Source organism: Parasteatoda tepidariorum, chromosome 12, assembly GCF_982258835.1.
Source record: "Parasteatoda tepidariorum strain Cologne lab strain chromosome 12, Ptep-v5.0, whole genome shotgun sequence".
Lineage (NCBI taxonomy): Eukaryota > Metazoa > Arthropoda > Arachnida > Araneae > Theridiidae > Parasteatoda > Parasteatoda tepidariorum.
This window is the reverse complement of record NC_141766.1, coordinates 55,926,033-55,952,336: the sequence shown is the minus strand read 5'-3', so window position 1 is coordinate 55,952,336 and position 26,304 is coordinate 55,926,033. Positions and strand designations below refer to the sequence as shown.

At 33.2% G+C, this 26,304-nt stretch overlaps 1 protein-coding gene across 1 annotated transcript in view; it reads left to right on the top strand.

Annotated features, from left to right (window-relative positions):
* Nucleotides 1-21,732, top strand: part of LOC107452408 (Na(+)/H(+) exchanger protein 2) — a 170,019-nt gene extending 148,287 nt beyond the window's left edge. Inside the window, exons 8-12 of the mRNA XM_043049487.3 lie at nt 3,050-3,253; nt 14,496-14,652; nt 16,525-16,711; nt 19,781-19,870; nt 20,993-21,732. Coding sequence (XP_042905421.1) covers nt 3,050-3,253; nt 14,496-14,652; nt 16,525-16,711; nt 19,781-19,870; nt 20,993-21,624 — 1,270 coding nt within the window. The 3' untranslated portion in view covers nt 21,625-21,732. The remainder of the gene's footprint in view (nt 1-3,049; nt 3,254-14,495; nt 14,653-16,524; nt 16,712-19,780; nt 19,871-20,992) is intronic.
* Nucleotides 21,733-26,304: the final 4,572 nt, after the last annotated feature.

The following is a 26,304-nucleotide window of genomic DNA, read 5'->3' as shown; positions in this document are numbered from 1 at the left end:
AAAAGTGAGAGGATATTTGTTCTTCCTGTGATAAGAATGTTTATCCACTCTACCTTTCGTATCCTGTGAACTTAAACATTCATGAAATTATTGGAACTGTAATTGTGTCATAGGAACAAAGGTTATATATATATATATATATATGTATATAACCTTTGTTCCCGTGACACAATTACAGTTCTAATAATTTCATGAATGCCTTGGTAATCAATTTTATAAGTAAGAATTTTTAAGAAAAATTATTGAAATGTGCGTAAAAACAATAACAAAAAAACTTTTTAAAATTGATTCAGTTTTTTTTTTAAAAAAGTGTATAAAAGTTTGCCATTTCAATATAGATTGATATAGATAAGTTGAATACCTTTAAAATATGCTGAATAAACTGCGCATCATTGAAAAGTCATTTTCCAATCAAATTTTTATTTTTTTAGCCAATGATAAAATAAGAAATGTGAAAATCAGGGTTTTTTCAAATTAAAGATTTTTCAAAACAAATAAAAGCTTATTCAAATTAATACACACACACACACACACACACACACACACACACACACACACACACACACACACACACACACACACACACACACACATATATATATATATATATATATATATATATATATATATATATATATATATATATAGAGAGAGAGAGAGAGAGAGAGAGAGAGAGAGAGAGAGAGAGAGAGAGAGAGAGAGATAGTAGATAGATAGATAGATAGATCGATGCAAATAAAATTAGAAAAAAAACATTTTTAGGAAAAGAAAAATATTATTAAAAAATAAATGGTTTTAAAAAATTTTAAAACATTTAAGAACCGGAAAACAAATTAAGGAAAAGAAATAATCAATCAGTAAGAGAGCATTTAAATATCGTATTAACATAGCTAAAGCAAAATATATCAATACAATAAGTCACACGATTGAATTAATATATTTTTGCTTTGGCTATATTTATACAATATTAGAAAGCACTCCTTCTACGGATATAACCGTGTGAGCTAACGACGAGTTTATATTTTTTCCTTATTCTGGTTTCAGTTTTTTTAATTGTTTTTTAAGTTTTTAAATATTTTCAAATATTCTTAAAATCAGTTTATTGATTAATTTCCCCATTCTATGTGCAGTAAACTATGCGCAGTAACTTATGCGTAGTAAATAAAACTTATTATTTTTTCTTCTCTAATTTTCTTCGTTAATCTCTCTTTTTTTAAATTCTTTTTTGTATCTTTAATATGTTTTTTATATATATATATACACACACATAAGCGGATGTTTTGAAAAATACAGACTTTTGTCTAATACACTGAACTTATCACCCCGCTTGCGAGCGTATCTTGTGATGAAAACAACTTCGGAATACAGGGGTTGTACAAAATTTAGCAACAAATGTCTTAGAAGTTTTATATGATAAAACTATTGGTACAATTTGAGAGATCATGGTTGAAGCCTTAATAAAAGGATGTCATTTTATTAAAGATCATGCTTGAAGCTTTAATAAAATGATGTCATTTTTTCCCATGCAAAGTTCGGATCGATCAAAATGAACGTCAAAAGTTAATAACTTCTTTTTAGCTTTAATATCGGCAATTTTTAAATCATTCCATAGAATTAAAATATTTATATCAGAATACATTTTTAATTACAGTGGCATTGAAAAATGAAAGAAACTATTAACTTTCTATGCTCATTTTTATTTTGGTCGATGTTAAGTTTTCAGGGATAAGAAGGACACCATTTCTAAAAACTTCAACCATGATCTTTCAAGTTGGACCAAACTTTTTCCAAAACGGCTAAAAGAAAGATTGTTTACATAAAGTTAGTCTAGAAGTGATTCCATAATTTTGTCCAATCCCTGTGAAGTTCACCTAAATGTCTCCTCATTTAAAATTTTCTTAAAATTAAATGATTTCAATACAATTCACTTAGACAGCTCCTAATTGTCCAAAAAGTGCATAAGGCCAAGGGCACCCAAATTTTAAAAATCCTTAAAATTGAGAAAAGCATAAAAAGTATATTTAATAGTAAAAGTACATTTTTAGTAGTCCTTCAAAGAATAGAAAAGTATATTTTATATACAAAACAAAAGTAGTTAATTAATATGCTAATAAAATAAATCAATTTTACTTTTACATATGATTCTAATTCCGTAAGAATTTAAAGTTTATTATTGTGAATTTTATTAAATAATTTAATATAAATACAGGGTAAAAAAAATGCATTTCTGAAAATAAAATTTGCGAAACCTTTTATGCAGTTGGCCCTTGTATTCTGCTGCTCACACAACCTTGAATTCTTAGTCTTAATTTTAAATAGTTTAAACAAAAATTTAGACAATCAATGAAATTTTCTCAATGATGCTCATTATTATCGTTCAATTTTCTCATTATTAGACTCAAATAATTAATATTTTATTAACTGAAACGAAAAATTATTTTTTTTAAAAATTAGACAAAAGAGATATTATTTTAAGAAACAGTCATCAAGAGTAGCATCTGAGAATATTTATCATTATTTACAGGGTGTTTAATAAGAGCCTCCCTGGATATACATTTTTGGAATTTTTGTCAAAAATAAAGTTTCAATTATACATACGCATCAGGGGTATCAAATTAATATTTAATTATTATGTAAGTCAGAAAAAAATATCATTAAAACTTGACGAATTGTTTATAAAATTCCGATAAATTATTTCTTTAGAAAAAATAGCTGAAACAACAAAAACAGTTTGATTGTATGAATAAACTGAAAAGGTTTCTAGCAATCACCTTATACTTTTTTTCGTTTTTTTTTTTTTGGAATTTAACTGATTTTTTTGATGCTTTAACTTTGCATTTTTGATAAATTCTGACTATTGATTTTTTTTTCTTAATTTTTATCTCTTATAAATATTAATGATCAACCTTAAATATGAATATTCCTTTATTTCATTTTTACAAAGCTTTTAAAAATATACATTTGCTGGGGTTTTTTAAGATCATTATATATTACTCATAATATGTCCAATTTTTTCAAGATCTGATCGTATGATTCTTTTTTTTTCTAGGTTTAAATACTTCAATAACAAATACTTGAGACCTTACCTAACTAACCACTCCAATGTGAACGAGCCCAAAATATTCCAAACTCATTCCAGATTGAATTTAATGGATGCCATGAACATTGTAAACAATGGATCGAAACCGAATTTCCAGCCTGAATTATCTTTATCTGGTGTCTTGAGAAATTACACCCAAACTAATTTGGCCAAGTAAGTTAACAATTAAACTTATTAAATACATTCTTGCCTTTTATGCCATCCTATATTCTGCTCGTATATTTATAACCTAATTAATTAGCTCCTCAAACCCAATCGTGGAGTCCGTCTTTTTTTGATAAATCTTGGGCGAAGTAAGTTAACTGAAGCAGCATTAGCCGCCATCAGGGATGAAATCCTAGGCCATTTTTAACAGTTCATAAACATTTTCATTTTGCAATAACAATGTCATCTATAAATTAAAAATTCAACAAAAAATATAGTAGATTAAATGGGGATTCTGGATATTGTAAGTCTGCAATAAAAATAGGCCCTCCTATTTAAGGTTTTGAAGTTTACCTCACTTCACCGAGTGAAGGAAAAAATTTTATAGGTAGGTACTTTATTTCCGTCGCACTAGGGGGCTGCAATGGGCTATTAAAGACGGTCTGGGAAACATCCCTGAGAATGATCCAAAGACATGAAATCGCAGTTTTGATCTTCGGATTTGCAGATGGTACCTCCACTTTGGAAGTCCGAGGACCTGTTCGCGAAGTCGAGCACTTTACGGTAGAACAGTTTAACGAGGACCGATACCGAGAGCCCTCCGTCCCTACGCTGGCTGTTCAAAGAGGCCATCCACCTACAAACCGCAGCCAGTGATGCTTGACTTCGGTGTTCACTTCGAGGTGACAAAGTTTGGTGTCATTAAAGACTTTGCATAGCAAACAGACAAGTGCTATTTGAGATTCTCAATGCTGAAATTTCTCTACAAATCACAGAACCGATAAGGAATGGAAAATAAGGTTAGCTGCATCCTCAAAATATTTTTCTGTTGATGATTATTAAATCAGTGATATTTAGGTGACCAAAATTTATATTTATTTTATTAAAATCTTCCTATTTTAAAAAAAGAAGTATGTCCGTAGCTTTAATAAACAGAATTTCCTTCTTGAATCATTATTGTATAATAGAAAGCAACTATTTATATATATATATATATATATATATATATATATATATATATATATATATATATATATATATATATATATATATATATATATAAAAACTCAGTGGCACGACAGCTCATAGAGGGCCAGGGTCCACTGTGCCCATCTCAGTTTTCTTGACCTTGGGCTCTGGGGTGCAGGAGCAGATGTTCCGGTTAATTGGTCAGCCGAACGCGGAGCCTCCAGAGTTTAGTTCCCAAGCATGCGTGATACTCATTTATCGACCCACTGAAGGGATGAAAGGCTGAGTCAACCTTGCCCGGCCCGAGAATCGAACCCAGGACCTGCGGCACGGGAGCGTATATATATATATATATATATATATATATATATATATATATATATATATATATATATATATATATATATATATATATATATATATATGAATGTATCGCGATATAATCTTTTACACAGTCCTGTTACATTAGTGTGACCACCAGTCTAAAGCCAGATTAACCACCTTTAGCAGAGCTGATGGCAACGAGACGTGCGGAAAGAGAGTCAACTAGGCTCGTAAAAGGCTCTCACTGGGATGTTGAACCCTGCCGACTTTAATCGTCGTGACCAACTACTCTAGGTTACGCGATTGAGGATCCATGGCGCGAAAAAACCCCTGGGGGTGATGCCACGGATTCTTGATTGAGTTTGAGTTCAGGGAATTTGTTGGCAGAGGGAGTACGTAAACTCATTCTGGTGGTCTTCGAAACACGCGAATACACTGCGAGCTATATGTCACATCACATTGTCCTGCTGATAAATACCATCTCCCTGAGCAAAAACAATTCGTATCCAGGAGTGGACATGGTCAGCAAGGACATCTGCATACTTGTATTGATCCATTCTGCCTTCCACAATACTGAGTGCACCCAAAGCCTGCCACGAAAACATTCTCCAGACCATAATGCTCCCTCCGTCAACTTGGATCCACCCGGGTATCATTGCTAGGTGTTTGTTTGCTAGCGTTTCAAGCTATATACGCCAACGTCCATCTGTCCGATGGAGCATAAAAAGTGATTCAATGGAAAAACAACCTATTGCCACTCAGTGAAGGTCCAGATGGAGTACTGGTGCTCAAATTCGAACTTTTTTCGCTGATGAACTGCAGTCAGCATATGTACATTAACCAAGCATCTGCTTAGGAGGTGCCTAAGCAGGAACATTCGCTGAACCGTCCTTGAGGACAAACAGTCGGTAGCCTCTTGGTTCATTTGGGCGGTTATTTCCTCGACAGTTTGTCGTTTATTGGACCGAGCGAGTCTCCGCAGCCGTTGCTCAACTCAGTAATCTATGGCTCGTGGTGCACCACATTGTCCACGTTGCTGATTTTGGTTGGTGTCATTTCTCTATGTATGGTATGCTTTTACCACGGCGGGAAGAGAACAGTTTACAAAATTAACTGTTTCGGAAATATTTCCACCCTTGGACCAACAGCAAATGCTCTTTTGGACATCGGATTGAAGGGAATATAATTATCGACTATGTCAACTATCATCTGTCAAAAGGTACCTCGAGATGGAATCAAGTCAACATGTCTTATATACTAGTGAATTGGTATTTAATATTTATAGTTGTAGTTCACACCACAGGATTAATCGCCCCAGTTCTGCATTGCGCTTACGATTGCAATGCGCTGCCTTTTGAGATTGGTTATTTCACGTAGGTTGTGATCTGTGTATAAGGGACTGTGTATAACTGTGTATATTATAAAAATAGACTGCATAAATAGTGATTTAAAATCTTCAAAAAATCTATTATTTAAATAAAAATAGTATATTATTATTTTTTTCACTTAAAAGAGATTTTGCTACCAGTTTCTTATATTGAACTTTGACGTAAAAAAAACTATCTAATTTAAAAGCTCTCATATCTTACGATTTGGGATAATATAATGATAAGTCACATCTTCTAATTGTTCAAGAAAGCGTTTTTAATTTTCATTTCTCAGAAATTTTGATACCAAATTTTTATCGATGGTTGAAAGTATAAAGCAAAGCGCAGATGGCGCTGGTTGTCAAAATTTGCCGTAAGACTTCCGGGTTAATATTTCCAACTCTATTTTACGCCTAAAAGTTTGACAAAACACGCCATCCAATATTATTATACTTGTAGTGTTTTGTTGTTGTTGTTGTTACTTTACGTCGCACTAGAGCTGCACAATGGGCTATTGGCGACGGTCTGGGAAACATCCCGGAGGATGATCCGAAGACATGCCATCACAATTTTGATCCTCTGCGGAAGGGATGGCACCCCCGCTTTGGTAGCCCGACGACCTGCGCGCGAAGTCGAGCACTTTACGGTAGAACAGTTTAACGAGGACCAATACCGCACACTCTTGGTCCCTACGCAGACTGATCTAAGTGGTCACCCACCCGCACACTGACCGCAGCCAGTGATGCTTGACTTCGGTGATCTGCTGGGAACCGTGTCTTAACGATCAGTCCACTGCGGGACCTTACACTTTACTTCTGCTGTGATATTAATTTTATTTTATGATCAAGACCTGTTAGGATTAAATTACAGAGACTCTTATGAATGGTAAAATTAAGTGTAAATGTAAACATAAATCACAATAATAAAATTTTCCTATAATATTAAGCCTGTTAACACATTACCGCGTAAATATAACACATTACCGGACATTACCGGTTAACACATTACCGGAGGGATAAACCGGATGTTTTCTAAATTTCTTCCGGTTTTAGAAAGCTTGTTATTGTTCACGTTCAGTTAACCATTCATATTGAACTTTGACATAAGAAACAATTCAACTTCCTCTGACGTAATAACTAAAATACCTTACCATTTGGTTCAATACATGATAAGCCATATTTTCAAATGTTCAAGAGAGTGTTTTTGGTGAACTAAATAAATAAGAGACAATGCAATGCAATGCTGGATATTTTGCAGTTATCGTATAAAAATTTTGGTCAGTAAAGTAACTATATGGAAACAACTCTAAGTAACACTTTCATGTTTAAGTGCCTATTCTTTATAAAGTGTAGTTTATCACTTATATTGCGTGAAGATCTTTTTTGTAAGAAAACTTTTTTTTATTGCTAGTAAATTTGATTGCAAATAAATAACAAGAAATTACTTTAAGCAGCAACTATAAACCAAAACTTAGAAATAAAAATTAATATATGTTTTTTTTTTGGTTAATGTCAGGCACTTGGGTCTATTTCCCATTGGCCTCAGAAATGCCAGAATTGCTACTCTCTTATCGTTACCAAGCGAGCACCTGTGGCTAAGCCACGGAGGTGGAGTAGCGTCGCCCACGTCATACAACCACAAACCCGTTTATAGAGCGGGTTACATTCACACAGAAGAAAGGACATTAGAGCACAGTGAGAGAGAAAGAAACATCCATGCCCTGAGCGGGGTTCGAGCCCGCAACCATCGGCTCAGCAGTCAGGCACGCTAACCACTCGGCCACCTGGTCGGCGAATTAATATATGTACTTCATATAAATTAAAGGATTCTAAATATTGTTTTCTAAATTGTCTGAAAAGTCTTTGTATAATAATTCTGTGATTTTAAGATAATTTTTATTCGAATGCAATAGAGAATTATTTCTAAGCGTAATTTCCAAGTAAGCACATTGTTTTCAACGGAAAATTTAAAAATTGAAGGCACAAGACAGATTATATTATAATATAAGCAAATATCTATACATTTTTGTATCATTGTCGAGTGATTTTACGATTTTATTATGCAATTGAGAGCAAAATTATTCCTAAATATAATTTTTAAATCGAACTGTAAGTTTTTAACTGAAAATTTGAAATCGAAGACATAGGAGGTATCAAAATATAAAAGAAATATAAATATGGAACGTAATTATATCATTACTGTGCTATTTTTCGATATTTATGGAAATTCATTATGAAAATTTATATTACAGTGCAATATCCAAATCGAAAGCACACTTTTCAATGAAAAATATAAGTTCGAAGCTGTGGGAGAACTGATATTATCCATAAATCTTTAGTTATTAAAAGAAAACCCTTAAGCAATCTTAATATACCTGTTTATAAAAATATCTTTATTTGAAGAAGAAGAAACGGAACCCTTTAGAAAAGAACACTTAAATATGTCCTTGAAAACCTTTAAACTCGGATAAATAATAACTCTTTTGCATTTTCAGCGCAAGGACTTTCTTAAGTATGATCTATTTTTGAAAAATTGAACTAAAGGGGAATGCGTAAAAACTTGGATTCTGATTTTGCGATCTGTCATTACCCAATATAAAATGATTTTTTCTTTATGTTTAATCAGTGGGAGTTGTTCTTATTTTATTTCCGTTGTCAATTTACTTCAATTGCACGTGTATAACACTACCAGAAAAACCTATTTACGTAAAACAAATTGTGCGAAAACAGAATCAAATAAAGTACTTTATTTGCAAGTAATTAACAGACTGGCTGCTCGTTATTGTCCCACCAAATGTTGTTTGCGTTGTTGAATTGTTTAATTTCGTTGTTCGTAATTGATTATTTCACAAATGAAATCGAACTTTAATAACCCTTTTATTTATCATACGATTTTATGTTCAGAACCTTGATGTTTCAGGGTACAGAGAGTTCACCTTCCAAAAAGGTGAATCGGGTCCGAATCCCAGCACTGGCTGGTCGATACAAACTTCGCATCCAGCTTGCACTGACCACTGTGCTGACGTAAAATATCATCAGTGGTAGACGGATCATGAGTTAAAGTCCCTTTCCGTCAGGCTAACCGTAAGAGATTTTCGCTATTATCCTCGCCATGCAATGCAAATGCGGGTTAGATCCATCAAAACGTCCTCCACGTAGGCAAATTTCTCCAATTACTTGATCCGTGCCTTAGTGGACTGATCGTTAAGACGCGGTTCCCAGCAGATCACCAAAGTCAAGCATCACTGGCTGCGGTCAGTGTGCGGGTGCGTGACCATTTGGATTAGTGTGCGTAGGGACCGACGGTGAGCGGTATTGGTCCTCGTTAAACTGTTCTACCGTAAAGTGCTCGACTTCGCGTGAAGGTCGTCGGGCTACCGAAGTAGGGGGGCCATCCCCTCTGCAGAGGATCAAAATTGTGATGGCATGTCTTCGGATCATCCTCAGGGATGTTTACCAGACCATCGCCAATAGCCCATTGTGCAGCTCTAGTGCAACGTAAATGAACTGCAACTACAACAACCAATTACTTGATCCAGGAGCTCCCTTATCTTCTGGATTGGGTTGTAAATTACAAGACTACGGAGTTGAATATTAGTAGTCGTAAACTTCGCTCGACTTCGCGTGAAGGTCGTCAGGCTACCGAAGTAGGGGGGCCATCCCCTCTGCAGAGGATCAAAATTGTGATGGCATGTCTTCGGATGATCCTCAGGGATGTTTACCAGACCATCGCCAATAGCCCATTGTGCAGCTCTAGTGCAACGTAAATGAACTGCAACTACAACAACCAGTTACTTGATCCAGGAGCTCCCTTATCTTCTGGATTGGGTTCTAAATTACAAGACTACGGAGTTGAATATTAGTAGTCGTAAACTCAGAAAATTGGATCGGAAGTTCAACGACTGTTATAAAATAAAATAAAATTAAATATTCAATTTAACTATCAAATTAGGTTTGATATTTTGTTCAGCAATTTAATCACTAATTTTGCGGATTCTTTTATTGAAAATAATTTCAAATATTTATACTATTTGTAAAATATATCATTTTTTCATGATAATATTTGATTTGAAAATACTTTACTTTTACGCCTGATATAAAGACCCTCGTGGTCTGGGCAAAAACGGGTGCAATGACATAAGGTCGTTATAACGAGAATGCACAAAAATATCCTAAATATTGACTCGCGAGCCGCAATGGCTCAGGGGATAGAGCGTTCGCCTTCCAATGAGGTGAACCTGGGTTCGATCCCGGCGATGGCTGGTCGTTACGAATTCTGCATCCGGCTTAAACTGACACAGTGCTGACGTGAAATATCCTCAGTGGTAGGCGGATCATGGGTTGGAGTCCCCTTGCCGTCAGGCTAACCGTGGGAGGTTCTCGTGGTCTTCCTCTCCATGTAACGCAAATGCGGGTTAGCTCCATGAAAAGTCCTCACAATACTCGATCCATGAGTTCCCTTGTCTTTTGGATTGGGTTCAAAATTACAAGGCTACGGAGTTGAACATTAATAGTCTCAAACCCATAAAATCGGGTCTGCTGTTCAACGACGGTTATAAAAATTAAAATTAAAATATTAACTCGCAGCTAAAAATTACTTCACCAATTTTTACAAAGGAATGCTTTGCTATGAAAAGAGTTATTAAACTTACTTAGTAATAACGCAATGTTTTTTAATATAACATACATACAAACATATTCCTGTTCATTCCTAATTGGAGATAATGGCTTCTATCATTGCTCTCCATCTCACTCTCTTTCAGCGAAATATTTAGCCTCTCTCCTTGTTCTTCTTATTGTTTTCAATTCACTTAGCATGGTCCTGCACAAAGTATTTTTAGGCCTTCCTCTTTTTCTATTGCCCTGAGGGCTCCAAGCAAAACCTTATTATACTTTTGCAATGGTTCCATAAATTTTGCAATGCAGAAATCCTTAAAAAAGCAAAACAGAAACCAATTAAACTGGAAATTAAAAAACGTGGCTATGTTCCACGTTTTTGCATTAACGTATCCTTTAAGGCAGTGTTTCGAAGACTCCGTCGTAATATGAAATGATGCTTTTTTACGAATAATATATTATTTTTATAACTGCTGTGAGTTTGCAACTGTTACTCATGACAGTTAGATCAAGTTTCGCCTATCTAAAACCAAGCTTAATTTCAAAATGGCGCAAAGCGTCAATATGTAGAAAAGCCACAGTTTTGTGAAAAGGAAAGGCGATTGAAGTCGATTACATCAATTACCTGGGCTCAAAAAAATTTACAAAAACTGAGGATAAGGCATTTTGATAACTTTGATCCAGGGGGGAAAATGTCACCGAATTGGCAATTTTTATGAAAGTTTATTAACTTACAATATTTAAGTTATTTGACTGCGCTAAAGCCCAGGTAACTCTTCACGGCAAGATTATACATATAGTTTAAAGTCATTGCTTCGCTTCAAGTGTAAGGTACTAAACTATAGTTGTTTTATTTTCCTTGGCGACAGAGCTTGAAATACAGCTCTAAAATAATACTTCATAGGTGAGAAACGTATTAAAAATATTACGCTGGTTCGGGCAGCCCTTTTCAATAAATAACAAACGTCAAAATAACTGCGAAGTAGTAGTAGTAGTTCATTTACGTTGCACTAGAGCTGCACAATGGGCTATCGGCGACGGTCTGGAAAACATCCCTGAAGATGATCCGAAGACATGCCATTGCAATTTTGATCCTCTTCACTCCAACTTCGGTAGCCCAACGACCTGCACGCAAAGTCGAGCACTTTACGGTAGAACAATTTAGCGAGGACCAATACCGCACACCCTCGGTCCCTTCGCAGACTGATGCAAGTGGTCACTCACCCTCACACTGACCGTAGCCAGCGATGCTTGACTTTGGTGATCTGCTGGAAACCGTGTCTTAACGATCAGTCCACTGCGAGACAAAATAACTGCGAAAATGACGTTTTAGCTTGAAAATAAACCACAGAATGGAACTCAATACCCATAGTAAACCATCTGACTAAATGAATTTTTGTTCAAAGGGCCAAAATTTTTATATTTAACCAGCTAAGTTCATCTGACGTGTATACAAAAATCTCGGTTGCGATGCGTAAGACGTGTATACTCGCCGTGTAAAATAAAAATGTATCACTGACTATTAAATTTCGAAATTGCAATAACATGCAATAAGAATATTATTTGTTGGGACGTTTACCTTATATTACCAATAAAACTGCTGCATATTTTATATTGCGGGATGGAGGGGACTCATGGTCTTAAACCAATAACGTACGCAAGGCATGACTTGGATTGTAAGCGTTGATTTCTGTACGCAATTAGCAGAGCAGATACAGGTCTCTTAGCTCTACGAAGCTCTTGAGTTAAATACACGAATTCAAAGCATTCGATCGAAAAGCACTCTCTTCCTTGCTTTTGATGCAACTGCAACATTGCAGAAAGTAGGAAAAAATGTTAGCAAAAGTATTCCCTTTATAGCTGGTTTTTCAGAGTAATAAAAACTGCTCTTACTATTTTTAATTACAAACAATTCATCACAATTTCAACCGCTCTATTCCTGTTCTTGGTTTTATTTCAGCTTTTTTGTGAAATTCTGAGTTAAATGTTCTGGGTTAAATATGGGTTAACAGATGGAATCAGCTGCCAATATTTCTGTGAAATTTTGCATTTGCGTCCCTTTTAGAGTGCGCTATTTGTTGCTAAAAAATTTAATGAAAAAAATTTTACAAAATTTTAAAAAAAACTGAAACTGGTTAAACAAATTCGCATAGAAACTCGAATTTGGTGCAACAATTTCGAAGTGAGACTTTGACTCGCGCTTTTTTTCGACGTTGTTTATCATACTAGACTTCATTTCTAATAAACGTTTTGCAAGTGTTTTGCATATTTTCATTAAAATATGCGTTGAATATGTATTTTATAAAATAAATCATAATTTAACCAAGATTAGATTTCAAAAACTTCCTTTTATATGATTATTCTTAAATTTCAATTTTCTGACGATTTAAATCTATATTAAAAATCTATATTAAAAAAAACTCTTTTACAACAAATGTTTGTTTATTTCAACTCCAAAACATACGTAGATTTAAAATATGCAATAGAAAAATTACGCAATGCTTGAATCTATTATACATATATATATATATATATATATATATATATATATATATATATATATATATATATATATATATATATATATATATATATATATATATATATACAGTCCAGTCACATTAATGTGACCATCACCTACTTTCGACATCAACGTGAAATAACCAATCACAGAGTGCATGTGGCAGCACATTACAGTGTAGTGTATATATTGCATGTCCTAGGGCATCGAAAAGCATTTCAGTCGTTGGCGCAATGCAGAAACGTAGCGATTTATCCGACGTCCAAAAGGGCATGATTATTGGCTTTCGGACCAAGGGTGGAAGCATTTCGGAAACGACTGATTTTGTGAACTGTTCGCGTGCCGCCGTGGTAAAAGTATACCGTGCATGGCAAAATGGCACTATACAAAACAAGCGATGTGGCACATGTGGTGCACCACGGGCCAAAGATGGCTGAGGCGAACGAAAGCTACGGAGATGCGTTCAGACGAATAGACGTGCAACTGTTGAGCAACTGACCGCCCAAATGAACCAAGGGGATACCAAGAGTGTATCCTCAACAACTGTTCAGCAAACGTTGCTGCGCATGGGCCTCCGCAGCAGACGCCTGGTTAATGCACCCATGCTGACTGCTGTACATCGGTGACGAAGGCTGGAATTTGCACGCCAGTACCGCAACTGGACGTCCACAGAGTGATAACAGGTGGCTTTTTCCGATTAATCACATTTTAGCTCCATGGGACTGATGGACGTTGGCGTATACGGCGTGAAACGTCTGAAAGCTAACACCCTGCAACAATTGCCGGAAGGCTGCAGGCTGGAAGTGTTATGGTTTGGGGAATGCTTTCCTGGGTGCACTCATCATTGTGGAAGGCACTATGGATCAGTACAAGTACATATCTGTCCTTGCGGACCACGTCCACCCCTACATGCAAATGATTTTTCTTCAGAATGATGGCATCTATCACCAGGACAATGCGAGGTGTCATACAGCTCGCAGTGCATGTGCGTGGTTCAAAGAACACCAGGATGAATTTACCGTACTCCCCTGGCCAGCAAACTCACCGGATTTAAACCCAATCGAGAATCTGTGGAACCACCTCGATCGGGTTGTTCGCGCCATGGATCCTCAACCGCGTAATCTAGCGCAGCTGGCCACGGCACTGGAGTCGGCATGGCTCAACATCCCAGTGAACATCTTCAGAAACCTAATTGACTCTCTTCCTGCACGTCTCGTAGCGATTCGTTCTGCCAAAGGTGGTTATTCTAGATTTTGACAGGTGGTCACAGGTCACATTAATGTGACTGGACTGTGTATATATATATATATATATATATATATATATATATATATATATATATATATATATATATATATATATATATATATATATATATATATATATATATATATATATATATATATATATATATATATATATATATAATGTATATAATATATTAACCATTTCAGACTTGCTACTCCAGAGGAACCCAATGGATTGATTAGTGATCCTCCACTCTTAAATATTGATGTGGCTGAATTGACTTACAATCCAAGTTTTAAGGATCTCAAAGATTCAGAAATTCATCACATTCTGGAAGATGCCATGTTTAAACCTCCGAAGAGGGTAAGAAATTGAACATTCTTTTTATAACTTTATTCGTAACTTTTAATAATATTAGAATGATTGGGTAATTAACGATTCTCTGGGGTTCAAAATTAAAAGAATTTTCAGATTCGGACTTCGAATTTTCTTTAGTGGTAATTTCCAGACTAACAAGCCCATTCATGTAGCTTTGGTGCAACATTAACAACCAAACCACGCGAGAGATTTTAATTGAATTTGGTTTGAGCATAAGCAGATATAATACAACAAAATACACGTACACACATTCAATGGTTACAATACCAGTGGTCGGAAGAACTACATTTTCTATGTATTTAACTACAACTACTTTATTACAATTGTAGTTAACCACAACTACTACTACATTTTTTTTTATATAGTGACTACAATCTACTTTCGAAATATAATCACTGCTTCACTTCTTTTGAAAGACAAACTTAATGGGCGAATTTAATTTGAACCAATTTTCAAAATGATTGTGAATAAAAAAAATTGACTTGGTTAAATATGAGGAAATATTAAGAAGTTTTAATTCATGTTTACTTGTAATAAGTTTTTATTCCAAAGCTCTTTTTACGAATTTGTTCCTTTAACTAACTTTCAAACTCTATGCTTTTCTCGATAGTGAGTAAGGAATTGGTAGGAAATTATCAAATGTTTGTGATTTAAGTGATCAATGCTTTTTTATATCCTCCAAGTGATTAAGTACAGTGCGAGAAACAAAAAACGGACCAACCTAATGATTGGATCTTCATGTTCTAGGTCTAAATCTTAATGGTTTGAGGGGGTGGCCGCAAATATGCTAATTAGCTAATGCAGATGATATTTTAAATTACGAAATCAGGCACAAAGAAGTGCTTTATAGTTCCTGTGAAATCGAATTTTTAAAAAGTGAGATATTTAAAATTTGATTTCTCAGAAACAATTCGACCCATTTCTCATCGATTTTTCCGAGCATGAGACGTAGATCTTATTAATGCTCGGCCACAGAGGCATTCTCATTGCGTACGCTGACGGACGTGCAAAGGATTTGCACCAATAAGATTCGAAACATTTTTTGCGTTTGAACTTTGTTTCTTTATTTGACTAACGTTAAAAGTAGTTGATAGGAATCGCTGCAAACTGCTAATGCATTTGAGACTTAATGTATGCCGTATAACAAAAGGAACGCATTACGAACATTTGTGAGGTTGAAATCTTGCTTATATTACCTATGAATGTGTATACATTATTAATGAATACATTTATTACATTTTGCATAGTAAACCTATGAAATTGGAGAATTGAGTTTGGCTAACCTTATATAAAAAATTTGCCAATATTTACTGAGCATGGTGTAACATCTATGTCCAGTTATGCGTAGAGTGAAAGGTTAATTGATGACAAAACTATAAAATTGACTAATTTTTCGCAAAAAAATGATCCAACATATGCAATATTTCCCTTTTGCATTCCATTAATTTTTCCTCCTACTTTTAAAGTTAAGATTAACAACACAAAATCATATTTTTAATTAAAATTATGGCAAAGAATCAATTTCAAAATATAACAGAAATAAATTAAAATAAAATCTAAAACAAATTTGGAAAAGCGCTAAGGCAACATAAGCCTAAAATTTGTCTTTAAATACATTTGTTTAAAAATTAAAGAATTATAATAAATTGAACTGGAACAAAGGGGCACGATTCACACCTTAGTTAGTCACTGAAAAGCTTCGACATAAATGCATGCAGGGTGTCTTCATGTTTCTTTTGTTCGATTTAATTTATTCTATTATAATTCTCTGTTTTATTTATAGACAATAATATCATAAGTCACTCTTAATAGTCAGTGTTTTACGGTAAAATTAAAGTCAAATTTATTATTTTATAGGTTCGACGTTATAGTCATTCACAGTTTGATGAAGCTTCGCCCAAGCATCCTCCGTTTCATCATCATATGCGATTGCAGATTCGACGTCTTATTAGTGAAAAATCTCGCAAGAAAAAGAAAGCTTTAAATAGTCTTCCAACCAATCATAATAAAGTACTACCTATCAGTACAGTGTATCTAAGTCCAGGTACAAAAAGTTTTTTTCCATTACTTTATTTCTAAAATAAAGCCTAAGCACAATCATTTTTGCAAAAATTCTAAATGTATTACATTGTGCTCTTAACGCAGGGTTTTCTGAAATGCGTAAATATCCAAATATCTCAAACAAATCTTAAAAATCAAAAAATTTGTTTGTCAATTTAAAAGAAAAAATTCTTTTGAATGGCATCAAACTTGATGCCTCAACCTAATTCTGTCGGTGTTATACAGTAGGGTCTTAAACTGTAACCTCCCTTTATTTATTTATTTATTTATTTATATATTTATTTTGCGGATTTGGTTATCTGGAGAAAAAAGTATTCCAGTTTACCTAGGGTGCATTTCGGTTCACGAAAAGAGAAAAATGGACGCGATTGATGATTAAAAGGAATATCTAGTAAAATCAAACTCGATCCCTAACACAATTTGTGAAGCGCAACTTCAAAATCTTAAATAAGATTACCCATTTTTTTTGTTGCAGATTTGGATTCTCCATAAGAAAATACAATACGTAAACAAAATGAATACCCTGAATATCTTTCGATCTAATGATCGGATTTTCGCGTACTAAAACTCAACGTTAATAATTCAATTGCCTCACCTTAAATGTGCTAATTAATTTGTATAGAGGACACGAGTTTTGAAATCGGGCGCAAAAACATACTTTCTCTGTATAAATACACTTTTTTTCAACGGATTTGGGTTCGTGACCCTCAAAATATGGACTCAATAATTAAGGCAGGAGAGCAGTCGCAGATGATTACCCTTTATAATAATGCAATTTTTCCGTAACTGATATCATTCATAAATGTATTTCATGCATTGATCTAGACTTCCGGGAGAATATTCACATCATTAAAAATAAAAATTCTAGTATTAATGAGCTTACCACTGTATCATGTTCTTTAAATATTTGGAAATCATTGATTCTTTAACTTTTACTGCCCATTTTATGCTGCTACTTTATAGGGGAGAGGGGGGGGCACGTGTGAACAATTTTTTTTATTTCTTCATTTTTCAAAAAATATAATCAATTTCTCACAGTTAAGAAGTTCATGTGTTTAAATAGTCTTTTCTTTGTCTTATGGAATTTTTTGAGATTTTTCAATAAAATATTTATTTTCTTTATGATATTTTAGAAAAATGACTTCAATTGTTCACATGTGCCCCCCTATAGGGGCACATGTGAACATGCCTGGGGCACATATGAACAAGATTAAAAACACAAAGCAATCATCGTATTTAAATGAAAAAAATATTTAATATAACACATATAGAAACACATTATACTGAAGGGGTTGTAGCTTACTACGTGAATTTATTGGATTTATTTGTTTATGTGAGTTTATTGGGTTAATTTCGTCAATTGGGTTTTTCGCAACTTCATGTTCCTCAGAAGTTGTAATGGGCCTTTTTCTTTCTTCTCTGATACTCTTTTTCTTTTCTTTTTTTTCATTTTTTCTATCTTTTCATTTCTAGCTTTAGCAATTCTATCTTTCTCAGGTGTATCAGTTAATATGCGTGATTTTTTCCTTTTCGCGTTTTCGTTTTTTTAAGTTACTCACTTGGACTCTTGGAAATGGTCGGATTGATTTTGGTGTAGGAAAAGTACTGATGGCACTACTGTTAAGATCATTGTCAACATTTTCTACCTGACCATTAGTAAATTTTTAATTTACTAATGATCATTAGTAACCATAAATTTTTAAAGAAAAAATTAACAATTAATTAATTAATTATGGAAAATTAAATAATAATAATTTTAAATGCGTACATATTTTTTAAATTTATAATATCATGAGGATAATAATCTTAATAATATGTAGGGGCACATGTAAGCTGTTCACATCAGCTCCAAATGTTTTGTTCACAAGTGCCCCATCATCTTTCTTAAACCTAACTTGAAAAATAAAGAATTTTTTATTAAGTAAAAAAAAAAATAATAATTGTCATGAACGTACCTGAATGTTCACATAATGGTCTTCAATAGTTAACTTTAGCTTATTAGTTGATTTATACTAATTTTTCACTTGAAGAAGCGAGTGATAAAAGTATATACAACACCAGCCGATACAAGGAAATTGTCAGAATAGAACAACAAAATGGCTCATTGTTTTGAAAGTTTGGCAGAGAGGTAGGACTAGAACTACCATCTATTGAAAATTTTTCAAGATTTTTTCTTTCAAATCATATTGGTAAAACATGCCATGTTCACATGTGCCCCCCTCTCCCCTATTTATCTCGATTAGTATGATGTAACAACTGTCGAATTATATATCTCTGATTTCCCATACTAACTACTTGTTCTTTTAAAAATCAAATTATTGATGACTTAATAGTTAAAAATCCAATTGTTATATCATATCTTGCTGGATGTTCCTGCAATATCTACTAAAGTTTTTATTTGAAAGTCGAAATAAATTTTATCTTAATGTTTGAAAAATCCGTTTATTTTATCATAGATATCAGATGGTAACATGATATGAACTGAAACTTTTATTTGTCTTTCAAAATTTTGATTACTTAATATTTAAAAATTCTATTATTATATCAAATATTGTATGGAATTTCCTTTAATGTAAAATAAAATGCTTAATTTGACAATTAAAATATTGAAGGCTTAATATTTTAAAATCCATTCATTTTATCAAATATTGTAGGTAATTCCTTTAAAATCAAATAATTTTTTTTAATTTCCTAATCAAAATATTAATGACTTAATGTTTGAAAATGCAATAATTTTATCAAGGATTGTAGTTAATTCCTTTAAAATGAATTATATTTTGTATTTCATAATCAAAATATTGATAACTTAATATTTGAAAATCTAATCATTTTATCAGGGGTTGCAGGTAATAATGGAATTTTATTTCATTATCAAAATATTATGGCTCAATGTTTAAAAATTTGATAATTACATCAAGTGATACAGGAAGTATCTTCAATATGCATTAAAATTTTATTTAACTGTCAACATATTTATGACTTAATATTTGCAAATTTAAACATTAAGTTTTTCCAAATTCTTATTTGAAACATTGTATTGAAATATTTATAGGTCCAAATCGTCCTCAAGTCACTGTTACAACTCCTTCAGAAGAAGATGATGGAGTGATTTCTTTCATAGCAAAATCTACTTCACCAACAGGTTAAGTCCTAATCATAAAATATTTCTATTGCTTGTTTGGGAAAGAAAATGCCGCTAATAACAAGGAATTTTTTTCTTTTCACATTCTTTTTTCAACACATTGTTTTTTCCAACCATGTGAAAAATTATCGTTAGAGCATCATTCTAAAAATAAAATTTATAACTTGCATTGGTAAATTATGGATCATAGTTGATGAAAATAAACTTTAAACACTTTATTCACTAATTTTCATAGTTTAAATAATACAAAATTTTTACTATGTATAAGATGTAAAGAAATAATATGAACAGAGTTTAAAACCAAATATTTTTATAGCAACATATCGCATATATGTCAAAAATGAACATTCTAAAAAGATTCTACACCTACTCACAGAGCCTAAAGTACTCAAAAAGGTACTTCGGGAAAATATTCAAGTTTAAGTCATAAGAAAATGTCTATGTTTCTAAATTTTAAACTTTATTTAAGGCTTCGCCGCATGAGAAAAAACTCTAGAGAAGAAATTACCCTTCTAAGGTTTTAGTTTTGTAAATTTAAAGGAAATGTTAAAAATAAACTTGTATTTTCAAGAATAATTTCAGGTAAAACATGATTTAAATAATGATAACTTTTTATTTTACTTATGTTGATTAAGAGAATTTATAATTATAAAATATAAAATAAACAGATCTGTAACTGAACATACCCCAGTAGTGTTAATGAATATTTTTAAATACAACAGTTAATGAACAGAAGCTTACTACCTTACTGTAGACACTGTATTGAATCATCTGGTTTCAGGGTCTTCCTTTAAAGAAACTATGAATTTTTTGTGTCTGCTATGCACTTTGCTTTGCTAATAGAATTATAAGCTGTATGTTATATAGTTTCCTGCTTTAAGTGCAGTTGATTGTTTAGAATGGAATCATTTTCTGATTGTGCTTAAGAGAAATTAAGCATAATTTTTAATTAGTTGTTGATTATGGTTCAACCTTCACACTCGGCTCCACCTCTTAGTGTAGCCCAGTCAAGAAGATAGGACTAGCTGAGAATACCATTCATTTTGCACCCTATCGTTTACAATGTTGAAACTTATTTTAAACTGTTGATTATGTTAATTAACAAGTACATTATTCTTACAGAGACTGAACCTGAACCCCAGCGTACCCTGACTGAAACAATTTTACCTTGGAGACGTGTGGATGAGGACCACTTCGATTATCCTGCAAAGCCACAAGAAGAATTTCCATCTTGGGTTGATAATCGAGAATACTATCCAGGCTATATGTCGCCCACTCCTGATTTTCTAGAAAGAATTAGTGATAAACCATATCCAAGCGTGCCAGAAACTCATGATGTCATTTATGATTCCATCGAAGAAGAAAATGACGAATGCTTTGAACCTGAAAAGGCCGAAGCCAGTACTTCCAAAATTGATAATAGTGAGATCACAGTCAAAGAAGAAATACCAAAAGAAATCCCAAGATTTCATCCTGAAACTCATCGAAGCATTCCACCGGATAACGAAGAAATTCCAAAAGAAATTCCAAGATTTAATCCTGAAACTCATCGAAGCATTCCACAGGATAGAAGACGACGGTATTTTCGGGAACACGTTCGGCGGCGAACCCTGACATCCCCGGATCAATTTTCTTTCCATAGTGATCAATCAGGAGAATCCCGACCACAATCAGGAGACTCCATCAATATTGAATGTCCTGATGTTGTTTTGGATATGGATATTGAGACTGAAAACGCAACTACGAAACTGTGATCTCTTAAATAACTAAACATTGTTTAAGAAAACATATCATTCGTGAGTAACTTAAACACTTTTAAAAATGGCATCTTTATTCATAAAATTATTGTTGATGTGAATCGATATTGTGATAGTTAGTTTTTTTATTATACTCCCCAATTCATGAGCGAAGCGATATGTTTCGATAGTGAAATGTGCGCATGAATAGCGTCACTACATAAAACGACACTATTTTTGCGCAGTTTTCACTGATGAACTCTGCACTTGAGTTTTGCCGTAAGTTAATTCACACATTCATAAATCAATTCTCCTAAAGAAGCAATGAGTTTACCAACTATAAATAAGGAGAGTGATTCAGCGCAACAGTACAAAGTTAGAGGAAACTTATGTTTCCTCTAACTTTTTAATAAGGCACATCAAAATAATTGGGCATTGCATAGAAACTTATGACCGAAAATGTTACCGTAGTTGTTAGAGAATTTCCCCTGATACTGATGCATGTTCATGCGCATTTGATCGGACAGTTTCATTTATAAAAGTTATCTTAGTTACGTTTCCTCTATTAATTTGGTCGAAAATGGCATTCAAATAGGTCCAAATTTAGCTGTTTTATGGTAGTCCAATGATTTGGCGATTATTTTGCAGAACTCGCCAAGTTGGTTGCTAAATCAGTAAATTGCGGTAAAATTGCTATTACAGAGAGTATTTAAATACAATTTTTAACAATAGTTGTTAGAGAACACAAAATTAAGCCATTTTTGTTAAATGAAAGTTCTGGTTCTAATGCGTATGAGCAGCAAGTCCATAATAGCAAGGCGCCCCTAGCGGCGATGACAATTCCGACCATGGGTTGCTAAGCAGTTCTTTACCTACATGATGCGCCTGCCCTACTTTTTCTTCAAGTCTGTTACCGCTGTGATGAATATGGAGGACGTCAAATTTGTAAAATATTTGAATATGTAGTTGACGTCATTCTGATGTGTTTTTTCACTTGCGAAACTTATCGTCTGATACGTAGAATTGATTATTAGAATCGCATCGAGAAATGAAGTAAGAACTTGGTGCTATGCAGTTTTATTCTGGAACTACTATTCCTATGAAAAGTAATTCCTTAAAAAGTATTCAAAATATTCCTTCAGAATGAGGAATTTGTTAAAAAATGTACAGATGCCTATTCAAAACAACATAATTTAAATAATTCCATTTAAGAAGGACTCACTTGTTCGTTTTAATCACTAACTAACAGTCTTCCAATTTTGATTGCTCTTAGTTAGAGCAACAATTGAAAAAGATAAATAAAGTCAGTATTCTAGTTATCCTTTAGAAAGAATTATAGATATGATATTTCTAGTAGTACTATTTTCTGGAACGACAGATAGCTAACTAGAAAAGCAATTGTATTATACCCTGAAAAAAAATCATCACTTACCTGCCTCAGTAACGATAAAACGATACAATGAGCTTCAAGTTTAATGTACGTCCTTAAAATCTATAACCATAGTTCCAAAATAATATAAATTTAATACAAAAAAACATTGTTATACAAAGTCGGTTTAACCTAAGACCCGAGCTTTAAATAATTGTTTAAAAAACTGCAATTTTCACTCCGAAATATATAGCTTAGAAGAAAGTAAACCTAAAAGTCAATAAAATACTTCTTAAGAAAGTCAATTAATTAAATTTAATTAGCTTTTTCAGTTTTTTAATTATTACATAAAACATTATGCATTTTAATTTTTTGCGTATGGTAGTGTATTTTATTGAGTATTTCTTCCTTTTTTGGACATAAAACAAAAGCTCCTAGATTCAGATAATAAGAACAAATCTGTTTAAACGCTTATTTGAATCAAATTTTCTTCGCCATAATTTTTCACTGTACAAAAAATTCCAACCAGCAAGATAAATCCACTTATATTTTTATATAGACAATAGTTTTGTAAAGGCAGACAAACAGAAGAAAAGCTCTTAAAATATTTTACACTTCAAGTGATAAATCTGTACCAAATGTTGTGCAATATATTGGACACTGGATCTCTAGAAGTTTAAGTCACGCACGTCGAAGTTGAACAGCCTATAAAAGCACCAGTTTGAAAGCTGAAAAGAAAGTTAAGTATCACAGAGATCAAATGAATTGTTGACATTTAGTTTTAGCTGTGAAACTTTAGACGTTACTATAAGTGTTTAAAATGCCATTTTTCCTGTTCAAATTGGAAATGCCACTCTCCATTGTTGTTTTTCTTGCGTATTTTTGTCCATGGAGGCAGAATTTTTGTTTAAATCTCTTTTTGTTATTTAATATCCAAAATGGCTCTTTTCTTGTCAGCTTCTGATCTAAATGACCAGTATCGAACTAATCCTTTCATCTTTTAGTCATTGGGTACTTCTGTATCAGGATGATTTCTTGCGAAACTCCTCAATGAAATGAAAATATGACTTTCGAACAAAAATTACATTCCGAAATTTCGGTACTGAAATAATGGGACCGAAATGCCATAAGCCGGATTGAAATTCATTCCAACCAAACTGCATTATTTATGCACTGAATATAAAATGAATGTAATGAAGTGAATATAAAGTTAGATAAGAGAGATAAAATCATTCTTCTTAGAGTTGTGCTTATCTGAACGCATGTTCCTTATCTCGTTCTTGCATTCACTTTGAATGCTCTTATGTGAAATAATTTATCAGTCATATGCAGTCAGTGGTATAATCCACTTACCTCCCTTTGAAACCTTGAATAGTGGCGCTTCTGTCGCCCCAGTAATTTTCACATGTGTCCATTTTTCATTTAAGCAACCTTTATATTGTTGAAAAATACGTCTTGAACATTACCATATTTGTATAAAGAATTTAGACTACAAAAATTCGATTAGCTTTATATTTTCGATATGTACACTTTTTCAAGAGATATCATCGAAATTTAAAATATTTCCTTGGCATCAGAACTAGAATGCCTGAATTTGAAAAACATCGTAACAATCTAAACGATTTTGACCAAAATCGTCGCGAGATGTTTTGTTCCAAAATCGCCTCTCCCAAATTTTCTTAAGTAAGGCACTCTTTGGAAAATTTCTATATGAATTCTAGATACTGTGAAAAAAAAGTTAAGTCTGCTGTCTCAATTTAGTTAAGAAATATTTACTAAAAATAAATCGAGCTAGACATAACTGGTTTGAAAATCAGTTTGAATACTATTGTCAAAATTATGAGACACTAAAATTTAAATTTATTTATTTTTTCAAAATTATGCACGAAATTAAGAAAATTTCCTTGGGTACTGCTGTTGCTTTATAATTTAATATCCTGTAAGTTATATACTGGGTATCGAAGCACCATGAATATTGCACTTAACATACACCCCTTTTGATATATTTATCATGCACCCAATATGTTGTATTTAACATGCACCCTAAATGTCCTATTTAACATACATCCCGTATATTATTATTATCATTCACACTGCATGTTAAACATGACATACAAGCTGGTCTGTGATCACCACCCTTAAAATACATTTTTAAGATTTCGAAAAAAGGAAGTAAATATGTTATATATCTCAGGGGTAGCACATGAATATGTAAACAATGAAACCATTATCAAAAGGTATCAAAATTTAGTGAATATTTTAATGAGGAGGACGAGTAAAAAAACAATAAAATCTATTTGATTTGAGGAGTAAACTAAATAGAGATGAATGTGATTATTAGAAATATCCTCATATTCATCTGCAATCTATGGTGTTTTTTAGCCTGCAGTTCTCTATAGTCATTTGCCAGATTTTAATACGGTTTTTTTTTATTCATTTAAATATTAATTGGCGACTCTTAATATGCTTACTGCTTATATTTCACTTTTAAAAAAGATTCTAAAAATATATGCTATTTACCAATAAGTATTTGGACAATTATAAAAACAAAATTTTTAACAATATTTTTGAAATGAATTGAAAACAATGTTTTTAATAGTTCAAGGCTCTGGAGTATACTTTTCACAAGTATTTGTATGATAGATATTGTTATTTTTCCCACTTGACTTGGAAACCGAAGAATCGTTTCCGAAATCGGTGCTAAACCCCTTATATCAGTGATTTAACTTGTCCCAGAGGTTTTATTATTGGGTTCATATCTTAACTCTACGTAAGCCAACATACTTGGATTAATCGATTTTGCTACCATACAAATTCACGGGGGACCTTGCAGCATAGCAAATACCTTGAAGTAATACAACACCCAACAACGCACCAGGTCCTGTTTTTCAAGACTATAACCCTGGTCAAACGATGTAGGTAGTGCCTAAATTGGTAACTCTCTCTCCCAACGTCTATATCATAACCAATTTTTTTTAATTTCCAACGGCAAGTCACAAACAAATATAAAAGGGTATACAAAAACAGGAATAAATATATGGGTACAATCGAAAGCAGAGGCTGAAGTTATTGCCTTAAATGTTTGCTGACAAGCCAGTAAAGCGCTGTCTCAGAGTCGCCAAAAGGGATGCATTTCGGCGGAAGTTGTGTCGATTCATTGGATTATTTGCTTCAAGTCATTATTTGCTTGATTTATAGAACCATGGCAGATTTAACGTGGACATTCTTACCGGTGTGCGCTGTCTCAGAGTCGCCTTAAAGTGATGCATATCGGCGGAGGTTGTGTCGATTATTGCATTATTTGCTTCAATCCATTATTTGCTTGATTT